The following is a 25,573-nucleotide window of genomic DNA, read 5'->3' on the forward strand; positions in this document are numbered from 1 at the left end:
TACCATTCAAGTAGAACCATAAGGAACAAAACCCCTTCCTAAGAAATATAATCTTGTGGAACAATTGGATAAAATGCCCGCTCTCATATCCATACTAGAGATTTTGTGCTTACCCCCTTCACACAAAACAATCTTGGATCAAGCTCTCCAAGAATCATCAGTCCTCACTAGCCTCAACACAAATCAATTTCAAGCCATGGTTGGTAGTCCCAGGTCAATACCATGCCTCACTTTTTCTAAAAGTGATAACTCTTCATTCCAAGAACCACATAATGCATCCCTTCATATTGAAGGATTTGTAAACCAACAAAAAATCAAGCAAGTCTTGATTGACAATGGATATGACCTGAATATATGCACCTTGCAGTTGGTCATAGCATTTGGATATGCGGTAGAATCAGTGGATCCTAGCAAAAAGATAACCATTAAAGCCTATGATGATGGAGAGCATTCTTCCAGAGGAGCAATTGTATTACCTATCAAAGTAGGCCCAGTGGTGAAGCATATAGTCTGCCAAGTTCTCAACCTTCCTTTGTCATGTAATATTTTGTTAGGAAGACCTTGGATACATGCCATGCAAGCCGTTCCATCTACCTATCATCAATGCATCAAGTTTCTCCATAAATGTGTAGAAATCACAATCCTCGGCGATGCAAATTTATTTGTGTATTGTAACAATATTAACCATCATCCATAGATCACCGTACCTAACAACACGGAAGCTATCCCTTCCACATCATATGTTAGTTCAACCTCTCTTTCCATTTCAATAACCCTTATATGAAAGCAAGAGAAGTTGAAAATGAAAATGGTTGAGGAAGGTCCTAGGGAATATAATCTTAGCCAACTCTTTTGTGTTGGACAATTACTCACCTCCCCTAGAACTCATGGCAAACCTCAAAAGTTCATTCAAACACCACTAGTCAAGCAAGCATGCACTTTGGCGTAGTTCATCCTTGGTAAAAGTCAGGAAGAGGAAACCAGTGATGAGGACCTATCATAATAGATCTACAAAGACCCTATCAACACAGAAATCCCAAAGGCTAAGCTTGTCACTGATTAATATGGCAAAGGCCTCACTATCATATAAAAAATGGACTATGATGGTCAGAGTGCTTTGATATATTGCAAACAAGGGCGACACGAGCCCTTGCAACCAGAGTTAAAGCCCAAAGATAAAACAGGAGTAGGTTTTCAAATGGAATCTCTTCTTAAGATTAGATTCAAAGGAAAACCTAGCAAACCCATGTATCAGCGAGTTACCCCAAGAAGACCATCCTTGATTATATCTTTGATGCCAACAATACCAACTCCACCAACAAAAATGATAATCCCATCAATAGCATCAGTAGCACCAACCACACCCACAAAACTAATAATCCATTTAGTAACATCAAAGCCATCAACAACATCAACAACAACAATAATCCCATCAGTAGTATCTGCGGCACCAACGATATCAACTATACCAACAAAACTGATAATCCCATCAATAAAATCAGTAGCACCAACCGCACCCACAAAACTGATAATCCCATCAATAGCATCAAAGCCATCAACAATATCAACAACAAAAACAATCTGATTAGTAACAACAACATCATCAACAACACCAATAATCCCAGTAGCAACATCAACAATACTGATATTCCCATCAGTAACAGCAATAGCACCAACTATATCAATAACACTGATACTCCCAATAGCAGTATCCACAACATCAATAACCCCATCAAAAACACCAACAATCCCACCTATAAAAGTACATAAACCCATGACAAATACACTCTTGAATACAATAGACATCCCAACATGGTACAATAATTAGATGTTAGAGAGTGATTCAGAGACAGACTCACATGTTTGGGAATTTGATTCAGTGAATCTAAATACTTCAGATGAGGAAGACACATAACCTCCACCACCTCATAAAGATATCCCAGTTTATCAAGAGGCATGGATTAAAACATTTTGCGTTCTTGAGCAAGAAGCAACTCCCACAGACCCTGCATCAAATCCTACACCAGATCCTGACAAGGAGAGTACCATTGACGAACTTCACTCATCTATATTCAGCCTCACTGATGCCTCCTCTAAACTCAATTTAATCGATAAGGTCATGCCTATCATCCACCCTGAACTCATCAACTGGAACCAACCAAATCCCCCATGTCGATCACTTCCAAAACAATGAGGCGCTCATTGACTTTTTAGAAATATGGGATAACATACCAAGTGGGGATCATAAATTTGGATTTTTCATTGAACTTAATAGACCAGCATACTTTGGGGAAGATGCCAAACCTTTGAGTTGCAAAAACATCACAATAAAACATGGATCTTCTAGTGAAAATGACACAGTGGCACTTGTTGTTCCCAAAAAATTAAAAATAAAGAGCGTATCCAAAGGTGAAAAGCTCTCTAAGGCTTCTGCAGATGAATGGTTTGACATCCTCCTCTCTAGTACAAATCAGGAGAGATCGATGATCCTAATCAAAGAAATAAAAGAATTCAATGTGGGGACCCCTGAGACTCTTCACCAAATACATTTTGCATCTCTACTAACTCCAGAGGAACAACCAAAGTTAGTGGAATTCTTCCAAAAGTGTCAAATCAACTTTGCATGATCTTATGTAGACATGCCTGACTTAGATCCTTATTTGGTCATGCATCACCTAATCATGGTACAAGGTGATAAACTTGTAAAACAAAAGCTCAGAAAGATGCACCCACAGATTTTTGTTCTTGACAAGGAAGAATTCAAAAATCTCTTAGATGTTGGTTTCATCTGACCAATCGATTATGCAAATTGGATCTCCAATATTGTACATGTCAGCAAATCTAATGGGGGCATCTGTATCTGTATAGACTTTAGATATTTGAAAAAGGCATGCCCTAAAGATGACTTCCCCTTATGAAAGATCGACATGATCATTGATCTAATGGTGGGTCATTCAGTGCTCTCTCTTATGGATGGCTTTTCAAGGTACAACAAAATTAAGATTGCTCTAGAGGATCAACATAAAACTTCTTGCACATGCCCATGGGGAACCTACTGTTGGAATGTGTTGCAATTTGGTTTGAATAATGTGGGGGAAACATATCAAAGAGCTATGACTACCATCTTTCATGATATGATGCACAGCATAATGGAAGATTATGTCGATGATTTACTAGCTAAATCATTAATAAGAGAGGTTCATCTAAAAATACTACATAAAATCTTTGACAAATTAGATCAATATCATGTTCATCTTAATCCAGAGAAATGTGTCTTTGGAGTAACCTCAGGGAATCTCCTAGGATACATGGTCTCAAGCAAAGGAATTGAAGTAGATCTAGAGAAAGTCAAAGAAATCATGGACATGCCACTTCCAAAGAATATCAGTCAGTTAAGGACACTACAAGAGTAGCTACAATCAATTTGAAGATTCATTGAAAAATTGGCTGATAAGTGTCATCCCTTCACACATCTATTATACAAGAATATCTACTTTCAATGGGATACAAAGTGCCAGCAAGCATTCCAAATGCTTAAAGACTACCTAATAAATACACCGTTGCTGATTCCACTAGATCCAAGCAAACCTCTATTGCTATATATTTCATTTACAAATATAGCATTAGGAGTATGTGCAACACAACACAATGCAAAAGGAAAAGAATGTGTTGTATATTATATCTCTTGTACATTGGTAGGCTATGAACTCAATTGCACACCTATTGAGCAAGCTTTCCTAGAAGTTATCTTAGGAGCCACCAAATTGAGGCACTACATGTTAACACACAAGGTACAAATCATCGCCAAAATTGATCCACTCAAATACCTACTGAGAAAGGCAACATTAACAGGCTGCTTGGCCAAATGGGTTATGATCTTGAGTGAATTTTATATAGAGTATATGGACTACAAGGCTATCAAGGGGAAAGCTATTGGAGATCAATTGGCTGATGCACCCCTTATAGGTGACCATCCTCTTGTTTCCAACTTTCTAGATGAAGAGATCTTCATGATCACAACTACACTATTGGCATATGCACACTCCAATGAGACATTGTATGTGATTGAAGGTTTTGTCATTGATGGAAACCTTACAATCCTATGGCATCGGAAAGACATCATACTGGAAAAGCATTACACAGGCAATCTTGCAATCCTATGGCACTGGCAAGACATTATATCGGCAAAGCATTACACAGGTAAGACAGTGCACTGGCATCAGAAGATCACTCTACACCGGCACTGGCATGGAAGAAAACATGTATACCAGCACAGAGGCCGACAGGATTTTTGTTATGTAATATTTTGTTTATTATTGTAAGCCAACTTGGGAAATTGTAAAATGACTCTTATATATAAAGGAGATCATTGTAGACATTTAAAAAAAGTGATGATAAGAAGCATAAAGAAAATTATTAGGCAGACCTAATGTTTGAAATATAGGTCAAGGGTATATGTAAAGAATAGAGCAAGAACCGGTACTGAATCTAGCATTGAAGATGCTATTCTAAAGAAGTACAAGTCATTGGATTAGTATAATCCTCATTGTAAGTCAATGTGACTTCCCATTGAGCAGTGAGCTCTAGGCAGTTGGCCTTCCTGCATGTGCAGGCCCCTATTGTAAGTAATATTCTCTTATTGGCCAGTAAGTGAATATTGTGGGTCAAAAATCCCACTAAGGTTTTTCCCACACCGGGTTTCCTCGTTAAACATCTTGTGCTATGGTGTACTTTTCATGTGGATATTCTTGATTCTGATTATTGCATTTTTTCTTGCATACTGGTACACTATTATATTATGTTCTGCATGTTTTAACTCAAGAAATTTTTATTACCGGTTAGATACTAATTCACCCCCCCCCCTCTTAGTATCTGTGGGACCCCTAACAATTGGTATCAAAGCCTGGTCCTCTATTTTTAGAAGCCTAATAGCTTGAGGAAGATCTTGACACCGGTAAAGATGAAAAATCTGATGAAGTAACTTGAAGGAGCTCTTACAGACTATGATGCAAAGAAACTGAAAAATATCAAATTAGAAGATGATTTAAGTGTTGCTCAGGATATCATTCAGGCACTTCAAGAAAATTTTATTGTTGCAAGAAATAAGAGAAGAGAACTTTGTGAAAAACTGCAAAATGAGAATGATGAAAATGAATCACTTAATGATATGATAAGCAAGTTGAAACAAGAGATCATGACAACAAAAAATGAAATGTAGGATATGAATATGAGATTTTGCAAAGAGATTGAGGACATGAAGAAGAATGAAGAAGAATTGACCAGAAGACTAAGTGATGCAGCAAATGAGAACACAAGACTTAGCTATGAAAATGACATGTTGAAGACAGATATGATGCATACTCAGAATGACTCAAATGAACTAATGAGACAAAAAGAAATCTTGGAAAGGGAACTGGAAACTAAAAATCAACACAAAGAAAAATTCAAGAAAAGCTCAGAGGAACTTGGTACCTTGCTGAAGAATAAAAAACCTAAAGGTGACACTTTTGGAATTGGCTTTGAAGTTGGTGAAAGCTCCGGTACTTCAAATACTCAGGATCACAGCAAACCGGTAAGACAACCTAATGCTTATAAATTCAATGGAAAATGCTTTAACTATAATAATTATGGTCATAGAGAAAATGAATGTAGATCTAGGAATTATCAAAAAATCAATACACCCAACTCTGAAAACTGTAGAATGAATGTGAGATGTTATGTTTGTGGAAGATTTGGACACTTATCAATTCAATGCAGAACACAAACCAACATAGGTTATGGGAAAGCTATTTAGAAGAATAATTTAACTTGTTATGCATGTAACAATATTGGGCATATTGCTAAATTTTGTAGAAGGTACACTGATAGACAACAAAAGTGCTAGCTTGAAAGGGAAAGAAAAAGTTGAAGAGGTTAAGCAAGAATTTTCAAAATAATGGATTAGAAAAGCTGATCTAAATATTGGGAATACTTCTCCACTAGTAGAACCAACCAATGCTTCACCGATAGGACAAAGCGATGCCTCACCGGAAGGACAGAGTAGTGCTCCACCAGTAGGAAGTTCTTCATCTAATTGAAGAAAATTTCCTTGAGGGTTTGGAAATCAAATGATACATATGCTAATTATTCCCTCAGTTAGAGATAAGAAGTTGAAAATTACTTATTATCGACAGACAATGTTAAGTGAATACTTAACCGGCATGCAATTAATGTGGTAGATGGCAAACAGACATTATAAAAATAAGGTTTTGGATCCATTTCATTTCACTATGATTTCAAATTTTTAGAGAGCGCGAAGATTCCGAGCTAAGGCATTTCGAGAAAGAAGCAAGCACACTCCAAGCAATCATCCACCCAAGGCAGAAAAAGGTATTTAATCATGGCATCCACCTCTACAATTGAATACATAGCAAACCCTACTGTTGTTGAAGTAATCAAAAGACCTAGGCCCATATTTCAGTTAGTCCCCAAGATAGCAAAGAAGGATGATACCCTAGGTGCTTTCTCTCAAATCCCTAAAGGAGTTGTATATGCTGAAGACCCTAGAATGTTCATCCACTACAACATTGAAGAGTTAGGAGATGAGGAAATCAAAACCATGTATAAAACCGTAATATGTGATGATACCGGAAATGTTAAAGATGAACACAAGGTTATTGAAACCCTAGGATTCACAAAAATCCTTAGCATTCTTGAATTTCAAAAGGATGTGATTAAGATAGTGTTAATCAGAGTTCATGGAGAATGTTTCTGGCTAGATGCAATCCATAAGATCACCAAGGAAGCTGTGAAAGTTGTCACAGGGTTACCAACCACAGGTAAGAGACTAGATAAAACCAAGAAGGTTCCAAATGACCTAGTTACAAAACTAACGGGTGCAACATTCGATAAGTGATCTCTAAGGGTTAACGATGTAAAAGATATCAATGTGAGATTCATAAGTATGATATTAGGTTACAAAGCCACTCATGCCAAAAGACTTAACTTAGTTTCAAGTTTATGCATTAAGAGTCCTTATGATATGGTAACAGACAATGCAAAAATTGACATATGTGAATGGTTGAAGGATGAACTGATTGACAACCTTGGAAAAATCAAGAAGGACAAGAAAGGAACTTTCAGATTTGGAAATCTATTAGTATGCCTAATGCTACACATAACAAAATAGGTTCCTGGTATAGGTTATAAAGAACTTGGATATGACATACTGATAGGAAAGCAATTGACAGAACTATTCAATAACATGGGTGAGAACAAGGAGAACAATATTCATGACTTTTTCCAAGCATTGAAGACCAAAATGAAGCAAAGAATAATGTTATCTCAGAAAATAGTAGACAAATACAAAGATGACATATGCTTTGTTATTAAGAAAGATGAAATCTAAATGGAAGTGGTTATCCCAAGAACAATTTGGGTAACCAAGATGGGCTATGAGATAGATGATCACATAGTTGAAACTTATGCTAAAGCACTTCTAGAAACCCCCAATGAACCTAAGGAAGATGTATTTGGTAGTGTTGAGACCATAGAAAGCCAAATAAAATCAAAGAAAAGAGTAAAGAAGGTTGAGGCATTTGTAAGGAAAGGATCCAGGCAAGCAAAGGCCATTAAGGAAGATGTACTGAAGAAAACTGGCATAACAGAGGATGAGTTGATGGCTTCACAACCTGAAACTCACCTATCACTAGTAGGTACTTCTTTAGAAGGTGACATGCCAACAACTTTTAAAAGAGTTGTTAGAAAAAGAGATCCCTCACCGACAACCACTCCTTCATCTAGAAGAACAAGGCAGAAGCAACAAGCAGTGAGATCTCCAGTTAGAAAGGCCACACCCAAGAAGAAGCTGACACCAAAGAAAAAGAAAAGGACAAACAGTGACTTGGCACCTCTTGATATATTGTTAAATGAAATCACAGAGGAAGGAAAACTGAAAAACATAGAGAAAATTTATGACACTCTAACTACTGATGAGAAAGAGTAAGTTGAGAACAGTGTTATACTACATATGGACATGTACAAGAAATTTTTGATGGAAGTAGCAAATGAAATTCCTGATGATTTGTTCAAAAGACTTGAGGCCAGAAGGCAAGCAGTGATTGAATTAGATAAGAAAATAAAAATAGAGAAACTACTTGTTGTATATCCAATAAAATCTCCCAAGGAAATTGATGATTTGATTGCTTAGGCAAACCGGTCAGTATTATCTACTACACACCAGCATATTTCACTAATGGCAGGAAGAATTAGTGAAGTGACAGAGGAAATAGAAGATGGTTGGGATATGTTCCTGGTTGACAAGGAAAAACAAGAAGAATACAAGAACCCTAAACCTATAAAGGTGTATCAGAAAGATAGAGACAAGGGGAAAGGCAAAGTGGGTGGACCACCAAGCATCAAAGTTAAAGACAACCTACCCCCACCGGTGAAAATAACAACTACTAAAGATCAACCAGTAGTAGAAAGTATGGATGTAGAGGATACAAATCCTAATTCTGAAGTTCTATATACTATAAATGTTGATACCCAAAAGATCAACATAATAGTTGATAAAGATACAACTGATAAGTCAGATATGGCTAATGAGCCTCTGGTAGTAGGGGAAATAGAGAAACTGGCACAAGATACAGAGAAAAAGGTAGAATCTAAGGCACAAATAGAGACAATGCAACATACCGAGAAACCAACAGAGCTAAAGGCTCCGGAACAAGTACACAAGGAAACAGTGCCACCGGTAAGTAGTGAAGTAGGAAAACCAGTACTAAAAGAAATGTAGACACAAACTGACCTGTTAGAGGTCAATACAAGCATGGTTACTTCCACTAGCACTCAGATTATTGGATCATCATCAACATTCAAGTCAACAAATGTGACTGAGGTATTACTTGACTCCATCAAGAAAATAACTGACTGCAGCTCACAGGCTTATAAGGCAATTGATGATTCTATACCAATTTTGAAGGTAATAGCTCCAAACTGTAACATAGATAATAAAGATTCTTTAGGAAAATTGGATACATTGTGTAAATATATTTCTGAAAACATTGAGAAAATAAAGGAAGAATCAGTAAAGGATAAGGTAGAGAAAGAGAAACATAAATTCTTTGATGAGGAAATAAAGAAGTGTAACAGAGATTTTGACACACTTCTACCAGAACTATGTAGTTTGTTGAAAGAATACAAAAATTTGTATAAAGATACATGTAAAAAAAACTTTTTGAGTGTAGATATTGACAAGAAAATAAGCAAGACACAGGATGAGATAAATAAGCTTGCAGACAATTTTGTAAACTCACTTGATTCATTATTAGTTTTTGAAGAGAAGATAGCAAATTTTGAGGAAGAATTGCTCAAATTGGAAAGAGAGAAAGAGAGAATAATAAACAAGGCAAAGCATTTGAGATCTAAACTGAGTCCAAGATTGGACTATTTAGCATCTCTACAGAAGGAAATTGCAGAGGCACTAACACAGGGAAGCAAAACACCGGCAGAGCATTTGCAGCACCTCACCGGTACAATGAAGAGAACCGAGACAGAAATAAAAGATAGTAAGAAGTTTATGGATAGTTTAAACTTAATTCTGGGAGATCTTTTCCAGATAATAACTACCCAACTACAAGGTTGAGGATATGGATAGATGAACCTACAAACTCTACTGACATCTTGACAGCCTTTGTCATTGATGCCAAAGGGGGAGTAGTGGGATGAGAAAATTCAAAACATAGGAATCATATGCTCAGAGGGAGCTCTCACATTTCTGGTAAACATTTTTGGTAACATTTTTGGAATACACATTTTGGATACTTTTTGAAATTTCTCATGAGTGTTGCCATCAATGCCAAAGGGGGAGATTGTTGGCATATGCACACTCCAATGAGACATTGTATGTGATTGAAGGTTTTGTCATTGATGGCAACCTTGCAATCCTATGGAACCGGCAAGACATTATATTGGCAAAGCATTACAAAGGCAAGACAGTGCACTAGCATCAGAAGATCACTCTACACCAACACCGACATAGAAGAAAACATGTATACCGGCACAGAGGCCGATAGGATTTTTGTTATGTAATATTTTGTTTATTATTGTAAGATGACTTGGAAAATTGTAAAATGACTCTTATATATAAAGGAGATCATTGTAGACATTTAAAAAAAGTGATGATAAGGAGCACAAAGAAAATTATTAGGCAGACCTAATGTGTGAAATATAGGTCAAGGGTATATGTAAAGAACAGAGCAAGAACTAGTACTAAATCTGGCATTGAAGATGCTATTGTAAAGTAGTACAAGTCATTGGATTAGTATAATCCTCATTGTAAGTCAATGTGACTTCCCATTGAGCAGTGAGCTCTAGGAAATTGGCCTTCCTGCATGTGCAGTCCCCTATTGTAAGTAATATTCTCTTATTGGCCAGTAAGTGAATATTGTGGGTCACAAATCCCACCAAGGTTTTTCCCACATCGGGTTTCCTCATTAAATATCTTGTGTTATGGTGTACTTTTCATGTGGATATTCTTGATTCTATTTATTGCATTATTTCTTGCATACCGATACACTTTTATATTATGTACTGCATGTTTTAACTCAAGAAATTTTTATTACGAGTTAGATAGTGATTCACCCCCCCCCTCTTAGTATCTGTGGGACCCCTAACATACACAACCATGGAAGCTCTATTTTGATGGCTCATATACTAGACATTCTTTTCATCACACCTCAAGGTCACAGCATCCCGAAGTCATACAGGCTCACTTTCCCATGCACCAATAATATAGCAGAATATGAGGCCTTGATCACACAGCTCAGATTGGTTGTACAATGGCATCTAAAAGAACTACAGGTATATGGAGATTCTCAGCTAGTCATCCGATAAGTCACCGATGAGTATCAAACTAAGGATGATAAGATCATGCCATATAAAAGGATGGTGGATAGTTACAAAGAATCGCTTACAACTATAACATTTGAGCAAGTGCCTAGAGATCATAATCGAGCTATTGACGCAATGGATACAATTGCATCTCTCCTAGATCTTCTGCAAAATTCAACATGCTACAAGTTCTTGGTAGAATAGCTTTGGATCCCCGCATATGATATCCCCGAAACTAAAATGATATGTCACCTTTTAAATTCTGAATCTCCATGGTACTATGAGTTCTATACTTACCTCTTTGATCACACACTTCCTCCTAACCAATCCAATAACCAACAAAAAATCCTTCATTAGCCAAATTGCTCGATACACAATCATTATCGAAACAAGATGAGGTAACAAAGGCCTTTGAAGAGGTACATGAAGGAATTTGTGGGGCTCACTCAAGCAGTCCTTTGGTGGTGAAGAAGATCATGCATGTTGGATACTATTGCCCATACATAGGAAAAGACTCCTACTATTTTATCAGAAAATGCAAGAAGTGCCAAGTTCACGGAGGCCTGCTACATACACCAGCACAAGAATTGCAACGAATCACAACACCATGGCCCTTTTGTCAATGGGGGCTTGACCTTGTGGGTAAAATCCATCCATCTTCATCCAATGGTTATAAATATATCATTACCACCATCGAATAATTCACAAAGTGGATCAAAGCTGTTCCACTCACCCAAGTCACCAGCAAGTAGATCGCCTCACTCATCCTCAATTACATCATCTGCTAGTATAGTGTACCCATGTCCATGATCACAGATAATGGGCTTCGTTTCAAAAATCAGGATGTCTGTGAGCTCTTCGAGAAGTTTCACATCCAACACCACTTCTCCACCCCCTATTACCCACAAGTAAATGGTCAAGTCGAAGCATCAAACAAGAACATATTGAGGATCCTCAAAAAGACAGTCAATGATGCTGGTCATGATTGGCACATTCGATTAAATCCAACACTATGGGCATATCGAACTAGCATTCAAACTCATATAGGCACAACTCCCTACTCACTAGTCTATAGAGCACAAGCCATCCTACCTATTGAGGTTGAAATACCATCTCTATGGGTTTCCTTGCATAATTTGATAAATGATGAAGCATACTGAGTCTCCCATCTTTAGGACTTGGAATTGCTCGATGAAAGGTGATAAGTTACATACAACAACCTAAAAGCATATTAGTAGCATATGAGAAGAAGCTACAATCATTAGGTTAAACCTTGTACATTTGAGGTAGGAGATCTTGTTCTTAGGGAAAATCCTTGCAACCAACCGAACAGAGAACATCCTAGCAAGTTTGAATCTAACTGGCTGGGTCCATATGTTATCACTGCTATATTCGGGTCTAGGGCATATCACTTGGCAACTCCAGAAGGAGAACCACTAATAGATCCAATCAACAACATGCACCTTAAATGGCTTCATACATAAGTTGTACAGAGCATCAGGCTCCTTCACTATATCAAGAAAATACCAAAAACGTTTAGATAAATAGTCTTGAAGAAAATACAAAAAAATCAAGAAAATAGTAAGGAAAAATCATGCATCCAAATGGTGAAAACCACTACGGTGGCACCTTGGGTAAGTACAATGGTGAAAACCAAGCAAACAGGTGTCACTCATAAAAGGCTATGGATTCATTGTCTTTCAGACTTGTTGCAATCACATCCTTTGAATCCATTCACCCATCATTTATACCATGGCTTGTTATTGATCTGCATTCAGGGTTAGTACTTCATATGTCCTACATCCTACTTTTCATAGTGACATCTAAACTAGGGGGAAATGCTCTTAACCTATTGATGAAAGTGAATTCTACATTACTTGTGATTCATTGAGTTCTTCATTTAAAATTGGTTGAAAATAATAGTAAAAACATTCATAAGAACTCAGATAATGCCAAAAACATTCAAAAACACCCACAAAATTCAAATTCATTCAAAACACTCACAAAAATAAAAAATATTCAAATTACTCACAAAATCCACAAACATGTCAAAAAAATTAAAAATCAATCAAAAACATTGCAAACGCATATAATATTCTTTCTACAAATGCATCACAACAGACACTAAACAAACATTTGAAACTACTCAAATAATGATCACTTATCAAATCAATCAACCAAGTCAAAACATCTACACACAACTGTCTTCACAAGGATGCATCCTTCCTCATAGATAAGACATGGTAAAATTTTCTTTCACAAGAAAATTTTGTTTAAGCTACCAAGTACTTGGTTGGTTTGTTAGTTATTTATTTATTCATATCAGGTTACTACGCTACTCTGGGATATCCACAAGTGATTAGAATAGTTGGGATGGCTCCTGATATCTTTCTTCTTTGTTTGTTTGTCTACAAATTGTTCCAATGAAGCTCTAGGGCATGTACTAATGGTGTCTACATGGGAAGTTCACTAAGCTATGTGATCCTATGAAAAATCTAGTCATGGATCACTATGGCTTAGTGACTATAGTGTATACCTCAACCATTTACGCATGAACTAGAATGTAGGGTAACTTTTCCTTGTCTATGATGCTTGCTAATAGGTGAAATGCTCAAATTTGGTTCCTGCTATCTCGGCCAGGAATGGTACTACCATGCTCGATGACGAAAATAAAGCACTATGAATACTCTATGGATCGTCATTTCATCTCATCTATATATACTTCATTTCATTGCATATCACCCATCCATTTGCTCATTCATTATTCATATGTATTGTTTGCATGCAAGTAATTCTGGCTTATATGAGAAATCACCTAATATAATGTGTCCTAGGTACAAAATCATGATGGAGTTCTCTGATCCATCATCTCACATCTGCATTCCACATCTGAATGTTCTCACCAACTTGCACTCATATATCATGAAGGCATGGCATTATCATTTAGTTGCATAAACTACATTCAGTTCATTATCATTTAGTTGTATTTAGATTCATTTAGATATTCATTTAAGTGCATTAAATTCATCACATTAGTACATTTAAAAACATTTAGTGCTTTTGTTCTCATTTACTTATATTCGTTATTGCATTAAGTATATTTAACCTCCATGGGTACACAATCATTCATCATCATTTAGTTTCTTAATTCATTTATCCTCAACTACTTACATTTTTTCAAGAACATTCATTCATCCATTTAGTGCATTCATTTAAAATCATTAAATATGCATTCCATTTATTATCCTTTAAATTACATTACGGTGCAGTCCTTCATTATCCTCTAATTGTATTAAGGTACAGTTATTCATTATCCTTTAATTGCATTAAGGTGTAGTTATTTATTATCACTTAGTTGCATTTATTTGCATTATCATTTTAATCTCATTTATCACTTAGTTATATTTGGAATCATTTTAGTCATTTAGATTCATTTTAAGATTCATCTCAATGACATCACATCATTTAGATACACCCATTTAAGGGCACTCATACATAACATTTGTTCATCCATTTAAGTGCATTCTTATAGTTGCATACATAAACATTTGCATAAACATTTGATCCACTTAGATTCACTTAGATTCATCTTAAAAACATACATCCAAAACTCATATCATCAACATAAGCATGTATTATCTATCACAAATAACATTTATCTCATCTCATCATTTAGCATCAATCGTCATTGCATCACATTTTATCATTACAAAAGCATCATCCATCCTCTACCTGCATTCACATGATTAGCAAAATCATCCATTGCATGCATATATAAATCATATCATCAACACTATACATATAGAAAGCAAATCATCCATAGAATGAATCTACACATAACTTATAAATCATCATCTCACATAAAAACATACATGTCATCATATATATGCATATCATATCATCACAAAACATGGGATATCCTCATATATCACATCATATATCACATCGTAAAAGCATACATGTATCAGAGTCCAATGATGTCAAAATATATTGGCTACCAAGAGCCATCCAAGTCACAGTCCAAAATAATAAAGAAACAAGTGCATAGAAACTCTCAAATAGCACTCTGGTCAGTTGCTGCTCCACCACTACCTCCTGCACCACCCTCACCATCTCACCGAGGAGGACCCATAACACGACCACTACTCTAAACCCTCTGAGACCACTTGTATCTTTCTCACCACATATGGGAATAGCTCAGTGCCCATTGATTACTCGGTACCATCTTCTCATAGAATCCCTACCAATAATCTATCTCCTCCTGAGCCTGCCGCATCTCCCTCAGCACCTCCCTAGTCGGACCCTGTGCTCTCACTACAACTCATCCTCTATCCTGCAACTCCCTCAACTTGTCCACTAGATCATCTCTCTCTCACATCACTATAGTCATCTCAACCTCACGTGCAAATAGTTGGACATCCTTGGCTGCAATCCCCACATCCCTATCCTCCAATCGTGCCTCAACTGCTATTAGTGAAGTCTGCAAGTGTAATATCATATACTCCAGAAGATCTCCCTATCCTCCACTTGTGGCCCCTCCACCTATATCTCCCCTTCCCATCTCCATAGGATCCTCTCCTCCACCTATGGCTCCCTCTCCCATCTCCATAGGCTCTACACCCCCACCAACATCCCTACCTCATACTCTAGCTACCCCGTATATAAGTGGACCCTATGATAGTCGTAATGGATGTCCCCCTCTACCTCTCCTCTGTAATCATCCTCCTTCACCACAAAAACTTCCAAATCTACCTCCACCTCCAAATCCACCCCCACCCCCAAATCCCCCACCCCCACCACCACTACCTCCTCTTGCTCCACCAAAACCTCCCCCACCACCTCCCTCTCCCCCATCTCCTCCTACTCCATCTCCTCCTCTTCTACAATCACCATCTCCTTCTCCTCCACCCTTTCCTCCTCTCCTCCTCTGTTGCCATCTCCTATCATCCTCAAATGGTGGTATGGGCTTGATAGGATCTAAAATGTGTGGAACCAGATGCGTAGTATGATACTGCGTGTACTCCTTTGTCACTCCTACATCCATAATCTCTGGCCTCATCTGCCATGGTTTCCCTTGTAAAGTCTGAAACTCTATTAGGGCCTAATCATAAGGTAGCACCAGTCCCCCCTAAAGCCTCTCCTGCACTACCTATGCATACTCTCCTGAACCCGTCGGCAAACACTGCCTCCATTCAAACTACCTCATCACTCTCCCTGGCACCTATCTCTCCACCGAGTAGGATGTCTGCCCAATAAAAAACCATGTCATAAATACATATGGCAGTGCCTTTCTATCATCCTCCCAGGGCTCGCACTCCAAATATGGCCTCCATATGACTGTATCTAAATCGTCTAAAGCCCGCCGCCAAAAATACAACTTCCCCAGATGGGGTTGGCTCATCAACCCTCCATAAATATACACATAGGGCTGATCTATAGCCCTGAACCTCAATCTAACTAGTTGTGTGACTAGAAGGTGCTCCCAAGCCAAGACATGCAACAATGTGATCCCTACCCCTAGTGATCTCGCCTCTTGGTACGCAGCCTCATGTAAGTCCCTATAAAGGTGTGCTAGTACACATGGCCCCTATGCATAGCGAGTCCCCTCTGTCTTCATCTTCTCTATCACTTGACCCCACCCAACCGCCAATCCATGTGACCATCAATCGGGGCACAACAAACCCCCGATGATCTCTACTAACTCTAATGGTAGAGGCTCATATAGTACTACTACATCCTCCCATGATATCGAGCCATCCTCAAAGTACACATCATCATTGAATAGCCTCTCTACAACTACTATCCCCAAGCTCCGATCATATGTAACCAGCACCCCTCTGATCGGGATGTGCAGAATCCTCCATACATCCTCTAGAGTCACTGTCATCTCTCCCATCGCTAAGTGAAATGTGCATGTATCACTATGCCATCGCTTCGCCAAGGTTGTCAGTAGACCACGATTCATACGAATCTTGGGTAAGTGCATCATGTCATATAGGCCCAACACATAGACACAATCTCTCTTTACCTCAATCAACTGCGCCCGCAACTGCTATATGGCAGGATGCCTCTCCAGCATCTGTAAAATGGGAAGCTCCTCCTACACATAGCGACATAGATATCACTTGTTTTGTTACAATTTTTTTTAAGTTTCAACCTAGACTATTAACAGATACTTTGATCAAGTATCTTTGGGTCTCAATAGGTAATCGATCATGGCAAACCTAGACTACAACAGACATTTATCACAAATGACCTAGTGTCAATGGGGCTGCTATGACTCATCAAAACAACTCATCATTCAATCAAACACAGGCATCAAGAGATATTTTCTCTAATGGTGGGGCATTTTTACTACAATTGTGCTACTCTACTAACAATAGCACTACAACTTATGCACAACAACGCTGAAAACAACAAACGTGCTGACAACTACACCATAGCGCTAATACCTAGCAAAAGCGCTACAACATCTACTCAAATGCACTAAAATTGCAAATGTGCTAATACTATGACTCAATTTTGCTAAAAGGACAATGGCGCTAAAACTACTAGGGAATATCACCACTGTGGCATAGTAGCGCTATTTTAGGCGACAACAGTGCTAAAATAGGGTTGTCACACTATTGTCTTGCTTATAATTTGATGCTTGATAGAACATGACAAAAATGTATAAAAAGGAAAATTCAAAATTTGCATACCATTGGTCTATAGTTGTCTGGCCATTGGAATCGACGAATCCGCTCTAGTCGGTGATCTGCTATAGGTATAGGTATGATGAATACTACTCACTCCTTTGCCAAAAGTCACTATTAGAGCTCCAAACTGCTAGGGAGATAGATGTAAATGAGTCTGGTTTTACCCCTCCCCCGATATATACCCTCTAGCCCTAATCCTAATTCACCCAGCTCACCACTGTGGTCCTTGTGAACTTCCAATGCCTCTCATTTCTCCGTTTTCTCCCATTCTTTCACCATTATTGCAAATTTCTTCTATTCTACCTCTCCTCCACTTCTCATTCTTTTTCTTGAGAGATCGCTCGATTTTTCAACAAAATTCAGCCCATCTCTTGAGGGTGCATACCACCCACAAAATTAACATTTATGGGGCATATTTCTTCACACATATCTTTCTTTCTTTGAAACGACGCGATAAACCACACCGTCTCAAAGAGGGGCAAATGAAGTCACATAAATCTGTCCACTTAATTAAATGAATATTTACTATTTATTTGATTATTTAACCATCAATATCAGTTAATTAAATTAATATTTAATTAATTCATCCTCAACCTCTTCTCCTATTAATTAAATAAATTATTCAATTTACTTAGATTAATTCATTAAACCACACTCTAACAATCAATTAAATAAATAAAACACATTTATTTAATTTAACCCCCTTTCCTCACTTAAATAAATAAATAAAATATTTATTTATATCCCTAAACTACCCCCCACTTGCATTCTCCTACAAATACAAGTTGCACCTATTTTGTTGAAATAAAGTAATTTTGTTTTAATTAAAATCCTATTTTCTCTCACCCACCAAACCCATTAGACTCTTCTAACCCATTCTAGACTCTTCTAACCTATTCTAGTTTCTTCTAATCCATTCAAAATTAGCCTAATCCCATCCCCTAATTATTGTCACATTCCTAAGCAACTTGAAGTCGCTTCTCAAAGCCTCAAAGTCTTTGAAAAGCATTAAATTCTTTATGTCTCCAACAAGTTAACCCCTAAAGTCTTCCAAACGATTAATGGCTCTTACATAACCATTTATGGATCTTGCATGACCATTAATGGTTAAACTCAACTCACCCACATGGTTAGATACTTTCCCTCTAACTCAACCCTCATTTATCTCATGGGTCTCTTCAAGCATTTATTGCTTTGACCATGGTTATCCTCACTAACTCTTGCACAAAAGTTTATCCATTGGATAAAGGCATTATTCATTGGATAAAGGATTTATTCATTCAACTCAAGCCTAACTTTACCTCCCAAGCTAACCTTCATGTCATTTCAAGCATTTAATGCTTCTTCCCTCTCCTCTCACGCTATCTCATGTTTACGTTTGTCATCCTAGGATTGGGTTGAAATCCCTCACATGGATCATAAACCCATCAATCTTGACCCTTTTTGAGATTACTCAATCTCAAGCATCCATTGCCCCATTTTTCCTCTAAATAGATCTCATTCGTTCATAATCCAGAGCTAGAAATCTTGTATGCATCTAACCTATCCCGAATTTGAGAGAGTTTCTAGGAGCACTTTTATTTGTTATTTTGGATAAAATTAACATAGATTAATTAGGCTTTTTCATATTTAGCTTGTTGCATAGTCTTTTATATTGATTTTCATAATCTTGAATCTCCATAAGACATTCATAGTAGTGCAAAAAGATGAGGATTACACTCATGTGGAACTTGGAGAGGAGAGGAACAAGGGAGGAGCACCTATGAGCATTTTGGAGGGCATTTGGGAGGGTTTAGTGTCTTTCTTCTAGTTTTGTATGCTTTCTATAATATGCTTGATATCTCTCTTGATATGCATGCTTAGGATTGTAGTTTCTTTTGTATTTCATTTATGATTGATACTACTAACACTAATGAATGATTTGTCTTGTGTTCCTAACATTGTTTTTTGGAGTGCATCAATAGTTAGTTTTGGTTTGAGCACGAAATGGTGCAAAATTATCTCTAAAGCTTCTGGTTGGCTAGATAAGCATTCTAGTAAAGTTACCTCACAAGATCACAACTAGATTTGAAGATATTCAGTTTTTTCATTTTGGAGGGGTCCAATGAAAGGTTTCAATTTGATTTTGAGGACTTTAGAGGCCCTTAATTTTCTTGGAAAGTGGGCATAAATAATGTCACTATTTACAAGGCAATAGAGTACTTTGCAAGCTTTCCGGTGCTTCAAATGGTTCATCAATACGACACACAGTTCTCAAGTTGTGGCCTTTGAAGGTTTGTACTCAAATATAAAATACATTAGACACATAAATGAGCTGTAAAAAGGGAGGGATACGTCATAGGGTATCTAAAAGGGATATAAGGTTAGCTACACCTTATTGGGTGGTTTTAGCCCATGGTTTTGTAATAATGTTTGATGGTTTCTTAAATTGTATCTCCTATATATGAGGTGCGTGAGATAGAGGTTGTGTGTTAGAGTCTTATAGCTGTTAAGTTGCCTTTGAATCTCTGATTAGTGGTACTCCTATAAAGAGCTTGTTTTGTAAGTAATATATTGTAATCTATTTTTTTTATTGCGGAATAATATATTGGTCAGCTTTTGGAGTGTGGGGTTTTTCTTCCAAAAGGGTTTTCCCCATGTAAATCACTATGTTATGATTTGAATGTTATTATATATATTTATTTTTTCTGTGACTGTTATGACGATTTGTAAAAATTTTTGCATTACCCTCCTCTCAAGGTTAGTGTAGGAAGTTGTTCCACTACTTAACTTCCTTAAAAGAGGTATCAAAGCTTGATCACCTTTGGTTTCAATTGTGGGTTGTTGGGTTTTTTGAACTAATCTAGATTTGAGTGGGAGATTTTGTAGAAGACACTTTTTGATCTTGTTGTAGGAATTTTTTAGATGGCAAATTAATCAAGGAAAATAGAGGTGGAGAAATTTAATGCAATAAATTTTGAGATGTCAAAGATAAAGATGGAAGATCTGCTAATAGATCGAGATCTATGGGATGTTGTTGATGTGAATGTCCAAAGGCCTTCAGATCCTACTGCGGTGGCTTAGTATGATGCTATGGACCAAAAAGTTAAGGGTCTAATTAGAATGTGCCTAGAAGACTCTATTCTGATCAATATCCACAAAGTAAACACTACAAAGAAGCTATGGACTAAGCTTGTTGAAATGTATAAAGAGAAATCTTTATTAAATCATATTTTCTTGAGGAAGAAATTGTATTTCTTGAAGATGGAAGAGGGTGGATAAGTTGAAACCCACATAGAAGAATCAATATGTTGATGGCTCAATTAGTATTTGTCAGTGTTAAGATGAATGAAGAGGAGAAATGCCAGATCTTGCTGATAACTCAATGATGAACGGTGAGTACCAAACCAGTACTAAGAGGGGGGGTGAATCAGTACATGCACAAAAACTTTTTCCAAAAATTGTTTAGACAACAAACACTGCAAATCACTGGCAAATAGTAACACTGATCTAAAATAGAGTACAACCGGTAAAGCTAAGAATGACTGTGACAAATATTAACCAATTAATCACTTAGCTTTCCACTCAACTTAATACTACACTTCCATTTCACCCTTATGCATGAACAAGTAATCTTATCATCAGAAATATAATAATAGCTAGTTCAACATGATTTACCTTCAGACACAAATCACTTAAGCCATCACATGAAAAACACCACACATGACACACATATTTTTCATGTGGAAACCCAACTGGGAAAAACCACGGTGGGGATGAATACCCCCAAGCTATTTTTGAACTCTTTAGAAGTCCTTTCTATTAGGAGCTTAGTCTGGTTAAAGACTGTTACAATAGGTTCTGTTAGGAACTGATCCTACTAGGGATCACCCAGTTAAGAGATGTCTAGAATACTCGGTTAAGGGTTAAACCCTATTAGAGGTTACCTTGTTAGAGGATTTTATGAACTCAATGGCTTTGAGTCACCCTATTAAAGGATTTACAGCAAGCTAGTTAAAGCTACCCAGTTAAAGGATTTTCCAACTATTGAAGTGGTTAAAGATCAATAGGTATTACAATGATCTGGTGATAGCACACAATGCCAATGCAGATCCACTTAAGTTCCTTCCTTCTGCACACATACTATGTAGGCATCAATACTCTTATCTGGTCTAGCAAGAATCATGTATCTTTGCACTTAGATACACACACACCATTTGCCAACAACCTTAGCATGAAACACAACATCTACTTTATAGAAAATAGATAGGTCGGTAGCATAAACCCTAAACCCTAAAAATTTAGGTTTACCTATACATTCAGTTCAATCCTGACCGATAATCACATTTCATTGAATACAACGGTCTTGAACATATCTCAAGACGTTCTCCATCATTCTTTCTTCACCGCTTCATGGAGGCGATAACCCATCATGTGTTCTCCATCGTTTACAGGGACTTCATACATTCCTGAGGTAGATAGGATCACTCTCCTTCATGCACACAAGGTTGACATGGCAACATGATCTGATCTTCATTACAATGCTAACTCATCACATGATGTCATCGATTGAATCACACAGGCTTGGAACACTTCAACCGAAAACCCTGAAGCTAAGACTACCAATTGGTATTCCTACCACATTCCATGTATCGATTAACATTTCAACATACTTGTTCACTTGGACAAACATAGCACTTCACCTATCGCTCATATACCAGTTTACAACACCATACCGGTTCTATTTGTCAGTTTCTTAACTTTAATTAACTTCAATGTACCGGTTCATTTCACATCATATTGATATCAATGACAATAACCGGTTCACTTCACAGAATATTGACATCAATGAAATCAATCACTATATCATCATGTCATCATACTCTTGCACATATGCCAACAATCTCCCCCTTTGGCATTGATGGCAATATACAAAGATATCACTCAACATCACAACTTCTCCCTATTGTTGCAAATATCTTCTCCACTTCACATCTTCTCCCCCTTTGACAACAATGCCAAGGTGAGGCACAAGCTTTCCTATTCCACTTATGCTGCTCCCCCTAAGGAGTAGCATCCTTCAACACATCAATCCTGAAAAATACTGGACACTAAAATTATTGGCTAATGTGGAGCACATACTTTTAGTTCACCTCTTAAAGGGGAAGCACCCCAAATTCACCTCTCAAATAGGTAAATGTAGCCTTTGGTAGAGGCTTGGTGAATATATCTGCCAACTGCTCCTTACTGGTACCATGTTCCAATACCACTTCTTTGTTCTGAACCTTTTCCCTCAAGAAATGATACTTGAGTTCAAAGTGCTTGGTTCTAGAATGTAAAACCGGATCCTTGGAAATGTTAATTGCACTTGTATTGTCACAGAATATACTTACTGGTTCAGATACAGGAACTTTGAAGCCATTCAATACATGCTTCATCCAAATAGTCTAGGTGCAGTTCATAAAAGCTGCAACATACTCCGCTTCTATTGTAGATTAAGAGATACAACTCTGCTTTTTACTCATCCATGAGACCAGTCTACCACCAAGAAAGAATGCACCACCAGTTGTGCTCTTTCAGTCATCTACATTACCAACCCAATTAGCATCTGTGAACACTTTCAGGTTGAAATCATTATTGTATGGATACCATAACCCATAGTCAATACTTCCCTTCAGATATCTAAGAATCCGCTTGACTGCTACAAAGTGGGATTCTCTTGGGCTTTGCTGAAACCAAGCAGTAATACCCACTGCATGTGTAATGTCAGGTCTGTTATGCACTACATAATGTAACTTACCAATCACTGATCACTATTCCTTCTCATTTACTAATGCTGAGTCATCCTCTTTTGATAGCTTACAACCGGTCACCATTGGTGTACCAACCAGTTTACTGTCTTCCATGCCAAAGGTCTTCAACACCTCTTTGACATACTTGGACTAAGTAATAAAGATTCCATTTTTCATTTGCTGAATCTGTAGTCTAATGAAGAACTTAATTTCCCCTATGAGTGACATTTCAAACTCCTTCATCTCATCTACAAAATCATGACTCATCTTGTCATCTCCTCCAAAGATGATGTCATCAACAAATACTTCATAGATCAGAATCTGATTTCCTTTTGATTTCAAGTAGATATTGCTATCTTCACTTCTTCTTTCAAATCCAATCTTCACAAGATGGGAGTGAAAGTGTTCATACCATGCTCTAGGTGCCTGCTTTAGTCCATACAAGGCTTTATGTAGCCTACACACCATGTCACTGTCTTCTGATAGGGAAAACTCGTCTGGTTGGTCTATATACACCTCCTCTTAAGTATTCCATTTAGTAATACAGATTTTACATCCATTTGGTATACCTTGAATCCTTTAAAAGTTATATATGCAAGAAGCATGTGCACTCCTTCCAATCTTGCTACAGGAGAAAAGGTTTCTCCATAGTCTTCTCCTTCCTCTTGGGTGCATCCTTTACACACTAGTCTAGCTTTGTTCCTTAGCACTGTGCCATCCTTATTTAGCTTGTTTCTGCAAACCCATTTGGTTCCAATGACATTTTTATGCTCCAATCTAGGTACCAAAGACCATGTACCATTCTTTTCTATCTAGTCAAATTCCTCCTCCATTGCCTTGATCTAGTCTTCATCTTTATGTGCCTCTTTGAATGATTTAGGCTCAAATTCAGAGATCATATATGAGCTTTCTCTGACCTTTCTTCTTCTTGTAATAATTCTTGCATCTTTGTCTCCTATGATATGCTTTGGATAATGATTGAGTTTGACATACCTAGGTATGTTCTTAAAAGATTCCTCTTGCTTTTCTTCTTCATCCTATTCTTCATCAGCATCAGCATCCACTGGTGTAGGAGTACAATTATTGGTACTGGGTCAATTTGCAACTGGTTCCCAAAAGGTTACTTATAGTTCATCTCCTACTTGCTCACTGTCGGTTTCCTTGGGTTTCCCAGAGTTTTCGTTAACCCTAACATTGATGTTGTAAAAAATTCTCTGAGTCCTATCGTTGAAACATTTGAGAGCTTTACTTTTTGTGGAATATCCTAGGAATATTCCTTCATCACATTTTGCATCAAACTTGTTCAAATGTTCACTCCTCTTGATATAAATTTTTTTATCAAACATTCTAAAGTAGCTTACCATTGGTGACTTACTGGTCTAGTACTCATAAGGAGTCTTATCCTTACCTTTCTTGATGAGTACTTGGTTCATTGTGTAGACTGTAGTGCTCACCGCTTCTCTCCAAAAGGTGTGAGGGAGCTTTCCTTGGATCAACATAGTTCTAGCCACTTCAACCATAGTTTGGTTGTTTCTCTTTGCTAGGTCATTTTGTTGTGGAGTCCGGGGGGCAGATAGTTGCCTCTTGATGCCATTCTCTTCACAATATTTGTTGAATTCACTAGAAGTGAATCCCCTCCTTGATCAGTTCTAAGGCATTTGATTCTTCTACCACTTTCCTTTTCTACCAGTGCTCTAAAATCTTTGAACTTTCCAAAGGCTTCAGACTTGTCCTTCAAGAATGTGACCCACAACATTCTTGAGCAATCATCTATAAGAATCATAAAATACATATCTCCCTACACACTCCTAGTTTTTATAAGACCACACAAATCAGTATGCACAAGATCAAGTAAGTTGTCAGCAATGAAAGATTTACCTTTGAAGGTTGAGGAAGACATTTTCCCTAGTTGACATTCTTTTCACAAAGGATTTTCTAGTTTTCCTTAGCATCAATAGTCCTCTAGTTGCCTTGATCTTACTGGCCTTTATTATGTTATCAAAGTTTACATTTCAGAGTCTCCTATGCCATATCTAGCTATCATCAAACTTATCCATAAGACATGTACTTATATTTGCATTTAGCTGGAATAAGTTACCTTCGGTCTACATACTGGTGGCCAATTATTCACCATTCTTTGCTTTGATTTTGCACACTCCATTTTTGAATTCCAGAGTGAGTCCAATTTCATTCAGCTAGGCAACACTCAATAGATTGCATCTAAGACCTTCC

At 37.4% G+C, this 25,573-nt stretch overlaps 1 protein-coding gene across 1 annotated transcript; it reads right to left on the reverse strand.

The window, feature by feature from the left end:
• Positions 1-1,251: 1,251 nt before the first annotated feature.
• Positions 1,252-15,916, reverse strand: LOC131062825 (uncharacterized). Its single transcript, XM_059212211.1, has 3 exons — positions 15,625-15,916; positions 1,614-1,754; positions 1,252-1,463 (listed from the first exon to the last, which is right to left on the reverse strand). Exons 1-3 carry the CDS (start codon positions 15,914-15,916, stop codon positions 1,252-1,254), a joined length of 645 nt encoding a protein of 214 aa, XP_059068194.1.
• Between the last annotated feature and the right edge of the window lie 9,657 nt (positions 15,917-25,573).

The sequence above is a fragment of the Cryptomeria japonica genome, chromosome 10 (genome assembly GCF_030272615.1).
Source record: "Cryptomeria japonica chromosome 10, Sugi_1.0, whole genome shotgun sequence".
Lineage (NCBI taxonomy): Eukaryota > Viridiplantae > Streptophyta > Pinopsida > Cupressales > Cupressaceae > Cryptomeria > Cryptomeria japonica.